Source organism: Neovison vison, chromosome 8 (genome assembly GCF_020171115.1).
Source record: "Neovison vison isolate M4711 chromosome 8, ASM_NN_V1, whole genome shotgun sequence".
Taxonomy (NCBI): Eukaryota; Metazoa; Chordata; class Mammalia; order Carnivora; family Mustelidae; genus Neogale; species Neogale vison.
The window spans coordinates 27,332,580-27,345,383 of NC_058098.1; the positions used below are offsets into that span (position 1 = coordinate 27,332,580).

Genomic DNA, 12,804 nt, shown 5'->3' on the forward strand with positions numbered 1-12,804 from the left:
AAGGTCTGAAAGTTGATAGGGGAGAGGTGCGGGGTCTGGGAGAGGGCGGAGAACATTCCTGCTCTGGGGCCTGGGAGAGGTGCGGACCTGGTGCCTGAGTTGGGAGCCTTGAGGGCGGGTACAGGGGGTCAAGGTCCGAGTCTGGGGATCGGAAAGGACGATGTGGTCATGTGGTCGGGGTGAGGGCGGGGGGAGCCAGTGCAGGATGTGAGTGGTGGGTCTGTGGCGGGAGAGGAAGGTTCCGGGCTGGGAGTGGGGGTGGGGGGCGGGGAAGGGTTGTTTCCCCCTACCCTCCCAGGGGCATGGGCAGGGAAACGCTGCTGGGGCGCTTAGAGGACGGAGATGGAGGTGGGGGCCCGAGGGCAGCGGGCGGCTCAGCTGGCGGCGCCGGCGGGGGGCGGCGGGGGCGGCTCGGCCCCCTTGACACAGGCGGCCTCGCAGTGCTTGTGGAGGTAGGACTTGAGCGCGAAGCTCTTGTCGCACTGGCGGCAGCGGTAGTGCTTGAAGGCCGAGTGCGTCTGCATGTGCGCGCGCAGGTTGGAGCGGTCGGCGAAGGCCTTGCCGCAGTGCGCGCAGCCGAACGGCTTCTCGCCCGTGTGCGAGCGCATGTGGCCCTGCAGCAGCCAGGGACGCGAGAAGGCCTTGCCGCACACGCCGCACTTGTGGCGCAGGTTGTGCGTGAGCACGTGCATGGCCAGCGCGGGCATGGACACGTAGGCCTTGCCGCACGTCGGGCACTTGCGCGCCAGCTGGCTGTCCAGGCTGCGGTGCGTCTGCTTGTGGCGGCTCAGGTTCGACGACGTGGCGTACGTCTTGCCGCACTCGGCGCACGCGTGCCGGTGCCCGCCGCCCGCCGGCGCCCCCGCGCGCCCCGCGCGTCCCCCGGCGCTCCCGGCGTCCCCCGCGCCGCCCGCGTCCCCGCCGCCGCCCCCGCCGCGCCGCCGCCGCGAGCGCCCGTCGGAGATGAAGAAGGCGTCCATGGAGTAGCTGTCGGTCACGGCCGCCTCCCCGCGGAAGTAGCGCGCCGACAGGCTGGACTGCGGGCTCTCCGGGTCGCTGTACTCCTCCGGCGCCGCCGGCGGGTAGGCGGGCTCGGCGGGCGCCAGCTCCAGGCCTGGCTTCTGGTCCGCATCGTAGCTGCTGGGGGGCAGGCAGTGCGGGGCATAACCTGCAGGGGAGGGAAGGGAGCGAGGACAAAGGTGAGGTGCTGCAGAGGGCCAGTCACTCCGCGCACCCTCCCTTCGGGGCGTCCCCATGCTCACGCTTGGGAGGCACTGGCTGCTGGGAAGACAGTGGCCTCCGCCGTGCACCTTCCCCCTGCCTGGGTTCAGATTCCTTCTCTATGGCCCACGATGGAAGCAACCCCTGCACCACCCTCTCGGAGCGTGGTGCTCCCACGGTTCTACCGGCTGTGTGCTCACTATTTTCTGAAGTGCTCACAACCACGCAGTGAAACTCCTACTGGTATTACACCCACTTTACAGATAAAGACAAAAAGAATCTGTAAATTCGCAGCTAGTAAGTGATGGAGCCAAGATGCAGGCCTTAGCAGGTTGACGCCAAAGGCCGTGCTGTCTTTATTCTAACAACAGTCTGCTGTTTTGGTGCTTGCCATAACTTCTCTGAATCTGTTTTTTCATCTACAAAATGGAGCTTATATTTGGACACTGCCTCCCAGAGTCTTTGTGTTAAGTGATGAAAAGAAGTGTGTGTTAAGCGTGCACCAGGCTCTGCCTCTGGTTTATGTGTGTTAACTCATTCAACCCTTCTAGACCCTGCAAAGTTGGTATTGTTATCATCCCCATTTTCCGTGTAAGGAAATTGGGAAAGAGAGGGAGGGAGCACACAGCAATTGCTATATAAATGTTAGCTATTATAATTACACTTTTTGGTTGCTTAAAAAAGTGACTTCACTGAAGATTATTTAATTGTCTGCCTCTCCCACCCGACTATGAGCTTCCAAGGGCTGACTCTGTGTGCCCAGTGTGTACCTGGCTTAAAAAAGGTGTGCAATAAGTAGATGTTGCATAAATGAATTACAAATCTTGATAGACCCACCTCCCAGGGATGCTAGAAGATTTAAGAGGTCAAGTGTGGGGCATGTTATAGGCAGTCCAGGAAAGGGGACTTTCTTGTCCTTGCTCCCAAGCCTGTTTTGCTTCCAGCTCCACTAGAAACATTCTGGGGTCTCCCTGTGAGAATTCACCTCCCCCTCTTCCTCCCTCCTCTTCCTAGTTGGACCAGAAATCCTGTCTACTTGGGTTTGTGTGATTGGTGGGTAGACAGACTGAGGCTCTCCTAGGGGGTTCCACAGAGGCTTCCCAACTGCAGGGGCCACCTTGATTTGTCTCTCCCCTCAAGACCTAGCTGGTCCTAGCACCCTCCCAAGAGGACCCTGGGGTCTGGGCTCCCAGGAGAATTTCTGGCAGATAGGCACAAAGTTATCAACCTGGCACCAAGGTTGTGTGTCCATTGTCTTTTGATTCCAGGAGGACAGTGAAGGTTAGGCCCCTTTCCGAGGTTTCACGCTGGGGAAGGCTGGGCAAACTAGGAGATTTAACCCTTTCCTTCTGACCTTGAGACCTGCTCTCCCCACATTTCACCTTCAACATCCCCAACTCAAGAAAGCAGGTGGAAGAGGACTTTGTAAGCTGGGAACTGGATTCAGAGCCTTCCTTCCTTGAAACATCCTGCCTCATTCAGCCTCTGTACCTTTTCCTCTCCTCTGGGATCTGGGATGGTGATAGAGTAAAGTCTGTGCAGACTGTCCCCCAACCCTGAAGACAAGGTTAGGCCCCTTATTTTTTTCTTCTTTCCCTTCAGATGTTGGCACAGGACCCACTGCACATAGAAGTGGTTTGGGATTGTGGGGGTGGATGACTCAGTAGGGAGGGGCTCTGGTTGCAGAGAAGGCAGTGGTGCTGGCAGTTTTTTTTAATTGGGGAGGGAAGGTTGCCCAGCCTCTCAGCACCCAATCCTCCCCTCCTGTCAGCCTTTGGTCTGGAGGTTCCCCCACCTCCCGGTCCAGGAATCAGGCTTCACACTCATGCCCCAAAACATTCAGAGAGAATATTGTTTCAGACTAAGTTAAATACCTTCAGACACTCCCAGACCTCCTCTCTCCTATATTTCCACTGTAACTAATAGGAATAATGATGACAATAGCTAATATTTACTGAGCACTTGCTGCGTGCTGGACCCTGTGCTAAGCGCTTCACTCCCCTCGCCTGACCAAATGTGACAAAACCACTTCTATGACACATAAATGGAAGCATGGAGAGGTGATGGTACTTGTTCAAGGGATGGAGCCAGGATTGGGATCTACTGCACTGCTCCCCTTGTTTTCCACACCCCAGAGGCAGGGGCTATAGCTGGGTGGTTCACCTCCTATCCCTGGTGCCCTATTTTGTGGGCACAAGGTAAATTATTTGTGAAATGGGTGATAAATGGTGATAAAGATTTGCCAGGCCAGCCTTACTACCCAGCCCAGCAGGATCTGCTACAAGCCATTCTGTCTGGCTGTTCTTGGGACAGCTTGATTCCCCCGCAGAGATTCTGGGTGACCTTGAGCAAGTCACGCCCCTCTCTGTGCCTCAGGGGATAGATATCCATTGGCAGGGGATCGCTGATCTTGTGACCAGCGCCTTGCATGTTCTGTTATGAAATAAGGATGGCATACTAGTTGAGAGCACCACCTTGGTACCAGGCTGCCTGAATGGAGTTCCAACTTTATGGTGCCCAGCTGTGTGACCTTAGACAAACTGCTTGACCTCTCTGTGCCTCTCTTGCCCAGCTCTAAAATGGGGGATAATGTAAGCATGCATACAGATGTAGTAAGGAGTCCATGAGTAAACAAACAGTGAATGAAAAATGAAGAAACAATGATGAACATGCTAGAGCACTTAACATGTCAGATGCTGTTTTAGGGCTTTATATGCACGAATGCATTCCATCCTCATGACTCCAGTTGGCACCATGTTACAGATCAGGAAATTTAGATACAAGGTAATTAAGTAACATGCCCAGCAAGTAACTTAGAGCCAGGATCCCACCCCAGTGCCGGGCACATTGCAAACCCCTGATCCATGTGTGCTGTTATTATTAGTAATAATAATAACCTTCCCAGCTGGGCAGTTCACTGCAGGACTGCAGTTTTCTTGGCACCTGCCAAGACACATCCTGATGTTCTTCTCCGGGCCTCTGTTTCCTCAGGATGTGTAATTTTTACATCATGTTCGGGGTGAGGAAACTTCTGGTGGGGTAGTAGGAGTTCAGTGAACCAGGCAAGTCCTCACCCAAATTGGGCTTCCTGCCCGTGGTGCCCTCTGGTGGCAGCCTGCAGCACTGCAGCACCATACTCCTGTCGCTGGGGGGCTCTTTACATAGAAATAGGGGTTCCTCAAACAAAGGCTGGTCCTCTGCCTAGGGATGGATGCATGACTGGCTTCAGGCGGGGCATTGCAGGTCAGACCTGATTCCCCGCATCTGTGGAGCTCAGCATGGGTTGTGGGGTGGGGTGGAGTTGGGGGTTCTATGAGAGTTTGCGTGGTCACATTAGGACTAGGTGGTTCTAACTTGCTTTGTGACCTTGACCAAGTTACTTAACCTCTCTGGATTTGGTCTGTATAGGAAGAAGGTTGACTGGTATGCTTTAAAGGCTCACTCTGCCCCATGGCTGAATAGATTCTCAGGAATGCCCATTTTCCTGACCTTCACGAACAGCCTCAACTCCGCCTCATCCTCCTCAGATCAGCCTAGACTTCTCCCTGTCTATGTGACCTTGGTAAGTTATTTAACCTTTTTGTGCCACATATGTGTAAGGGAGCATATAATAGCATATAATAGCATTAAATGAGTTAATGCATATAAAGTGCTAAGTACAATGCTTGGCACACAATAGCCTCTCAAGCTGCTTTTATTATTGTCATCATTATCATCCCTGCATTTCTGGTGATATCCTTCTAATCTACCAGGAGTAGAAGGAGACACACACGGGTGTCTCAGGCTGCTATGGGACCTTGGGCAAAGCACCTCACCTCTCTGGTCCTCAACCCTGGAGAACCCTTCAGGACGCTCCTAAGTTGTGCTCTAACTGTGCATGGAACCCAGATGGGTTTGGGGTACTTTCCTCTGCTCCACAGGTGACCGGAGATGGCTGAGCTGCCTGTCCTCCACCTGACAGGGTGAGATAGCACTCTCCTGTTTGGGTCGCAATAGAGGCAGGAATGGCCAGGGACCCAGAGAGAAAACCAGGGACACACTCATCCTGGCTCTTTTACCCATATCCTAGCTGTGTGACCTTGAGTAAGTCACACAGCGTCTCTGGGCTCAAATCCCCTATTTGAGGGATAAGGACCAGAGCCACCCCTGCCACTTGGAGGGACTCTTTGGAGTTACAGCGATATCACACACGTGTCACCTGAGAATGACTTTTGGTGTTCTCTGCCTACGAGTCTTAATACTTTAGATGGAAAGTCCAGAATTGATTAAAGAATTAAAAATCCTGCACTCAAAGGAGTGGTGGGAAGGGAATTTCATGGAGATTAAGGTGCCGGGTGCTCCACAGACACAGTCTCATCGGACTGGCCCCTTGGGGTGAGGGCAGGAGGCATCTTGAGTAAATACCACCACTGCTACCTACCACTGCTTCCCGTCAGCCTCCCTCTGTGCCAGGCAGTATGTTACGCCCAGAGGCCTGGGGGCCCAGAGAGGGGAGAAGGTTTGTCCAAGGTCACTGGCAGAGGAATTAGGCTTACAACCCTCCAGCATGTGTCTTTTTTCCAAAACACCCCAACTGCATGGAGACTGCTGGTGGTGGGAAGTTTACAGTTGGTGCGGGAAAGGGGCAGTGGGTTTCTTCAGATAACATCACCTAGTTGGCCTGTGTCTGATGGGTTGATGAGGGGCTGGGGCTGTGGAGAAGCTGCTTGGGAAAATGTTCCTGCCCCTCGTAAATTTTTGCAAATAAAAGTAGTACAAGTAGTGATTGACACTGAGTATACTTACTGTATACAAGGTGCCCTGCTCAGTGCTTTGTGCACACTAGCTCCTGTCTGAGGGAACCTGATAGTCACTTCCTACTGTGCCCTGCGGAAGCTGAGGCCCAGAGAGGGGCCTTGACCCACCTCAGGTCACAAAGCAAGCTCTTTGGTCACAATCTCTCGTAAGAGCTAGGCCAGCCTTCTGCCTCTTAGTCCTGGACTCCTTTTCCTAGTCTCTCCCAGATTTCTAGGGTCCCAAAGTTCTTGCCAGGAATTTCCAGCCCCCGTCCCACTTCCCTGCCTTGAGATGGGCAGAAAAAGAGAGGGGCCTGGTGGTGGGCCAGCTTTCCAGGTGGCCCACTTTCCTGAGGAGGGCCCAGCCCTGCTTGGTGGTGGGAGCTGGAGGGGCTGCTGCACGGGTATATTTAGAGCTGCTGCTTGCTGTGCCAGGGCCTCGGGCCTCGAGAATCAGCTCCAGCCAGCTGAGCAGAAAGCCAGGTCTGTCAGCAGCAAAGCGGGATAAAAATAGTTTCTCCTGTCTGCTCACAGAGCTGGGCAAAGGGGCTGGTACCTCCCCCTCCCCTTATTATAGCATCTTTGTTAGCTGTTCCCTGGGCACTGGACCAGAAATGACACCCACCTCCTCCAAGGGCCTGGCAGCTGGTACACCTGCCCACTGGGGAGGGGTCCCTGAGTCCAGATGATCAGGGGACAGAATGAGGTCTGACCCAACGTGACCATGACTATAGGGTGTGGGGCTGATGCACTGACCCAGGCCCAGGGAGTGTCTAGAGGATTCCAGAGTCCCTCCCCACTTTCTCCCCTCCAGAAATCCCACATATTCTGTTTTTTCCTGACTGTGACCCAATTCCTGTGGCCCACAGGGAGGTCCACAGCTCTGCAGGAATCAATAGGAAAGATTTTTCAAGAGGTTGTGGAGATAGGAGTAGGTGGCTAAGGGTCTTGAATTGCCTAGCACTGGCTGGTGGAGCAGCCTTGTGCTCCCCTGGGGGGAATCTCAGCAGGCCCTTGCACAATGCATGCAGGCTCTCCAAGCCTCCTGCTTTCTGCCCTACCCTCTCTGCTCCAGGGAGGTGCAATCAGAGGGCCTATCCAACCTCCCTTCCTACCAAAGGCTGGCAGCTAGAGACAGCTGGGAGGGAGGTCAGGGACTGTAGGGGCCCCATCTCTCTCACTGTGCCCCCCAGAGGACCTCTAGGCTGTGAATGTCCCTAGAATGTGTAGATGAAGCGCTCAACAGGGAGATGTGACTGGGTCCACCATTTATGCCCTTGTGACCTCGTGCGAGTGATGGGCCTCCCTGGCCTCATTTGCCTTTGTAGTTTGGAGATAATTCTACCCCCCCCACCCCACCCCCGTGCTCACTGCCCTTTGCCCACAGCGTGTGGGGAGATTAGGGGGTGCAGGGAGTCTTTGAGATATGTAAATTGCTGTGCTGACATAAGGACTTGATGTATTCTGCTCTCCCTCAGGAACTACAAACTGAGACTATTTGAAGAGTGGATGCTCAGCTCCAGGCCTTCATGTCCCCTTTGTGACCCCAGGTTTTCGGGGAGGCTGTGGGCCCCAGATTCTATATCCCACGTGGGCCCTGTTATTCCTTACTCCCACTGACTAATTCTTAGGAAAGTCAAATTTCTGGATCCCTAGAAGGTCAGAGCTGAGAGCAAGTTCAACTGCTTGAGTTCATGAAAGGGAAACCAAGGCTGGAGTAGGGGAAGACTAGTCCAAGGACACAGAGAAAACTAATGGTGGGTCTAAGACTTGAGCCTGGGAAGCCTCGAGAATGGACCTGGACATGACCTTGGACTGGAAATTCGACCTAGGGCTTAATCCTGGACCCTGAACCTGAGCATTGACCTGGCCTGATCTTAGACATTGAAACTTGAACCTGGACATGAATTTGTTCTGAATATTGGATAGGACCTATAACCTTGCACATTGACCTTGGACCTAGACCTTGGAATTAAGGTTGAACATGGTTGTTAGGCTTGGATCTCAGATCTGGACTTGGACATTAGACTAGACATTGGACCTGGACTTTGAACCTGGACCTCTGACATGTCTCTAACCTGTATCGTGGACCTAGACCAAGACTGAGACGTCAGGGGAAGTGCTAGTTAAAGAAGAGCCAGATGGGCCTGCTGTGTGTCCTTGGGCACCTCCCCAGCCTTCTCTGGGCTCCCTCTGCCAAGGGATTGGGGCAGCCCTTTCGCATCCCTGCTCTCAAGGTGGACTTTCTGAGGTGTGGGGTGGATGTGTTGGGGATTTTCAGCCAGGCTTCCAGGCCTGGCCTGGAGCGACTCCCTGGCGCCGTCAGAGGGAGTGAGAGGATGTGGGCGCTGGTATAATGTGGTCAACTAGATAAGCCCATGGGCAAGAGTAGGAGTGCTTCCCCGGCCTGCTGGGGAGGCTTAATGTAGCTGTGGAGGGCAGACAACTGTGTTATTGGATTGGCATTGATCCCTCATCTGCCTGGGTCAGATGCACTCTGAAGGAGTATGGAGGCAGGACTCGGCTGGGGATACAGAGAAAGGGGGACCCGGAGCCCGGCTGGAGTTCTGAGTTAGGGTGTGAGAGTGTGAGGGAGTGAAGCTGTCTTCGGCTCGGGTCCGTGGAGACTACTGCTGTGCAGATAGATAAGCAGCAGCCCGCTCTGGGATAGCTCAGAGTGCCCAGCATCTCCCCAGGGTGGGGACCCAGTGCCTGCAAAGCGGCAGGCTCCACGGAGTTGGAGGACGAGGGTGTGAGAAGGTTAGGGGGATGTGAGTTGGCATCTCACAAGACTGAATCTGTGTTCAGCATCACCCAGGAAGAGGAGGGTAAGGGGAGGCTGCACTGAGGCAGAAAACAGTGGAGGAGCAAGAGGAGCGGGAGGGGGAGAAATGAGGCATTGTATTGGACAGGATGGTGGAATTAAATCTGGTCTCCCTTCTTTGGGGAGCTATGCAGAAAGGCCTGGAGATTTTTTCCATTTGGGAGGCTTCCCCTTCCCTATTTTGGAGTTCTTTGGGCTGGTGGGGGGCGGCCTGGAACCCCAATGCACCTGCCTCACCCTTTGCCCAGCCCTCAGAGGCTGAAAAGGGAGGGAGTAGGGAGGCAAAGAAGAGCATCCGTGTGTGTGTGTGTGTGTGTGTGTGTGTGTGTGTGTGTATTTGTGTAGGAGGAGTCCTCCAGGAATCCTCAGCACTCCCAGGCATTCCCTGAGCTGGGAGTACACCTCTTTTATTTGGGGCCCTGCATCTTCCATCAGTTAGGAGCCTGTGGTTCTTCTGACCTCCACATTCACAGGCCCCCTCCCTACACCCCTCCCCAGCTTCCCCTCCCACAAGCTTCATCCTGACCCTGTGGCCGTTGCTGCAGGAATGGCTTGTAAGAGGATCTTTCTAATAACTGGAACTATCTCCAGCCCCAGGCCCTTCCCCCCTTCCCCCTCCCTTCCCCTCCCTCCCTCCCTCCATCTCCTCACCTCCCCCCCTCCTCTCTTTCTCCTTGTTTACCCAGCACACTTACACACGCTGGGAGAGAAAAACGTCGGCTCAGCAATTTTTCACACTTCCCTCAAACGCTCAGCAAGGTTATTTCCGGCAGAGCGGAGACAACGGGCCACTAGCCCACAGGCTCTCTGAGGACCCCCAGCACCCTGTCCACCCATGGAATGAGGGAGCCTTCACTGTCCAGTCTAGCCACACCCCAGGGATAGGAGAGGCCCTTGAAAACAGGATGAGGCGGACCCTGTGTTTCCCAGCCATACCCAGGCTTGAAGGGTCACCCCCGGTCTCTGGCACAGGCCCTTTACCGCAGGCACTGCCAAAGCAGCTAGGCCAGAGTGCCTGTCCTCGTTGTGGGGCATCCTGCAGAGAATGAAGCTAAGAAATACCTGGTCTCAGAAACTCTGCCACCCTCAGCCAGGCGTTAGATGGCAAACAGAATCCTACAGAGACCCTGACAATGGCCCCCTGCAGTCCATTAGACCCTCATCCAGGCATCTCCAGTGCCTCCCATCTCACAGTTGACCTTCACAAAAGCTGAGCTTGTCAGAGTTGGAAGGATACTTAGTTCAGCATCCAAACTCTTTCGCTGCTGGGGAGACAGAGGACCAGAGAAGGGAGGACACTTGCCTAAGGTCACACAGTGAGTCAGAGACCTAGTCTCCCAGAGTTCCAGGCCAGATATCAGACTATCACAACAGCCTCAGGATTCTCTGGAGGCTAGGGAGCTAGTCTAGAGCCCTTTGGGGGAAAGGGCCAGAGACAGGGGAGGTTCTAGGGTGTCAAACCCGGTGGAACCCCCATAGGAAACCCTTGCTGATAGCTTTGCTCCAACTTTTGCCTTGACCCCACGATTCACTCAAGGGTTCCTTTCAAAGCTTTTTGAGACTGAATTCAAAGCCAGGTGCTCCTGTCACCCTCCTGAGGAATAGTTTGCAGTTTGGGCTGTGCAAGAGAAATTCTCTAAGCTTCTCTGGGTTTCCTCAACTGGCCTGGGGACAGGACCACTGGGGCTCCAGGGGGTGGGAGCCCGGGGCTTTGTGTCAGTCCCCCAAGGAATCCACATCCTCATCTTGCAGGCATTTCAGTTCCTACCCAGATCCTAGCACACGTACTCCCCAGCCCTGGCATGGTCCCAGGTCTACCCTCTGTCCTGCCAGCACTCATACAAGCCCAGCCATATCCCTGGGCCTCTGTCCTTGACCCCAAGAGGCCCTGGGGTCAAGAAAAGAGGACAGTAGAATAAGGGGACATATAGGCAATGGAAAAAGGGGGTTGGTTCTCTGGGGGAGGCACAAGGCTGAGGAACTATAGCTGTATCCCTGATCACTCCCTAATTTCTTTGACCTTGATGAGGTCACAGAGCCCTTTGCCCAGCACTTTCTTGCTACCTGGCTTGATAGAGTGATGGAATGTGGGTGAAGTGCTTGGGAATCCCTAAGGTGAAAACTCTCACCCTCCCTGGCCCCTGCCTTTACCACCTCACCTTCCCCCACCCCAGCCCTTTCTTCTCTTCTTTTTCTCCCCTCCCCTCTCCTCTCCTCCCTCACCCCTCTCCCCTCCACACACCCCAAAGCTGATGCCACATGTGATGTCAGATTTCTTAGTGCCAAAGGGATGCCTCTTCTCCAGACACCTGCCTGGTATGGGCCATGAGTTCTGGGTTCCCCAGAACCCTTTTGTGATCCCCTTGATGGGGGATGGGGTCTACACAGGCAGTCTCTGATTCTTCTCCACACCCTTCAGAGATCACACCTGTCTGAGGCTGAATGACCTCTCTTGTCCCTCAAACCCTTGTCCCTGCAGGAACTTGCTCTGAGAAGAGATGGAGTGTGCTGGGGGTGGGGGACTTACAAGGAACAGCAGGGCTGGCTCTGGAGGGGGTTGAGAAGCTGGAGTGGGGAAGGAGTGCAGCCCAGGGGATCAGGAGCCACTTTAGGGGAACACCTCCTAGAAATCCCCTCTTTCTTGCAGCCCCAAGGACAGGCCCAGCCTTTGGCAGGCATGTGGCTGAGGGTAACAAAAGAGTTGCTGAGAGAGGGGGCCTGGGTACACTTGTCTGGCATCGCCAGGGGGAGCAGGCTTGAAGGGAAGGAGGGTGCCCCCAGCTACACCCAAGGAGCCAGCCCTATCTCCCCAGGGACTGGTAGTCCTGGCTTGCTTATCTTCCCCACTAAGGCAGTACACTCAGGCAGCCAGCCTCCTTCCCTCCACCAGGGAGAGAGGACCCTCAGACTGCCTTGTGCATTAGCCCCCCAGCATTAGCCCTTCGTGGGTGCCTCTCTCTCTCTTTCCATTCTCTCACCACCTCTCACTCCAGCCCCGTTTAGGGCCACAACTTTCAAAGTCTGGGCTGGCGCGTGGCTGTGGGATGGATGGACCCTGCGACTTTCCCTTTGTAGGGACCTAGCCCCTGCCCCGCCCGCCCGGCCCTCGGGAAGCCCGGGAGGCGCACACAGCTAGGGAAATCTCCTCCCGGGGTTCCCTGCCGCGCGCACCCCTCCTCGTGGCCCGAGATGGGGAGGGCTCGAACTCCCCTCCCTCTCCCCCCACCCCCGCCGGGTCCTACTCACCGTTGTCCCCGGGCGGCCCCCGGGTGCCAGGCAGCACGTAGGCGGTCTCCAAGGGGTGGTAGGTGGGGGCCGGCACCCCGCTGCACTGGAAGCCGTCCCCTTTGATCTTCTTTACCAAGAAGGAGCGCGGCATGGTGCGACTGGCGGGGGGCTCGGCGGGGGCACTTGCGTGGGGCCCCGGTGGGGGGAGGCGGCCAGTCGGGCGCGATTGGCTGTCTGCGCGGGGTTTCAGCACTGGACAGCTCCCAGCGGGCGGGCGGGCGGCAGCGCGGAGCCGGCACCGGTGGCGGCGGCCCCGGCTCTGGCTCGGGCTCCCGCTCGGGCTTGGCGGCGGCGGCGCGCAGACGGGCGATCGCTGGAGCTGTGCTCAGCACTCCGGCTGCCGGCTTTATATGGGACGCAGGCTGGAGGAGATCAGGTGGTCCCCTAGCAATGGAACTGTTCAGCGCTCTAATCCATCAAATGTCCCCCAGGACAATCGCTCCGCACACGTTCCCCTGAACCGGCAGCGGTGGGGGCAGGCCAGGCGCAGGGAGCAGCGGGCAGGCAGGAGGGGAGAAAGTGAGGGCGAGAAAGGCGCAGAGATATAGAGAGACGGAGAAAGAGGAGTGGGGGGGGGAGGGAGAGAGAGAGAGAGGGAGAGAGGAGAGAGGAGATACACAGAGAAAGACAGAAAGAGGCATACAGAGAAAGAGAGACACACACACTGAAAGAGGTGGAAATAGAGACCGAGATAAG

General features: G+C 55.6%; 1 protein-coding gene and 1 long non-coding RNA gene across 2 annotated transcripts in view; one reads left to right on the top strand and one right to left on the bottom strand.

Annotated features, from left to right (window-relative positions):
* Positions 1-12,804, top strand: part of LOC122915608 — a 69,849-nt gene that overhangs the window by 12,236 nt on the left and 44,809 nt on the right. The window contains exon 2 of the long non-coding RNA XR_006386070.1: positions 4,630-4,783. This is a non-coding gene — a long non-coding RNA (uncharacterized LOC122915608). The remainder of the gene's footprint in view (positions 1-4,629; positions 4,784-12,804) is intronic.
* On the bottom strand, positions 375-12,199 carry SCRT2 (scratch family transcriptional repressor 2). Its single transcript, XM_044262362.1, has 2 exons — positions 12,067-12,199; positions 375-1,168 (listed from the first exon to the last, which is right to left on the bottom strand). The coding sequence occupies exons 1-2, from the start codon at positions 12,197-12,199 to the stop codon at positions 375-377; spliced, it is 927 nt and encodes a 308-aa protein (XP_044118297.1).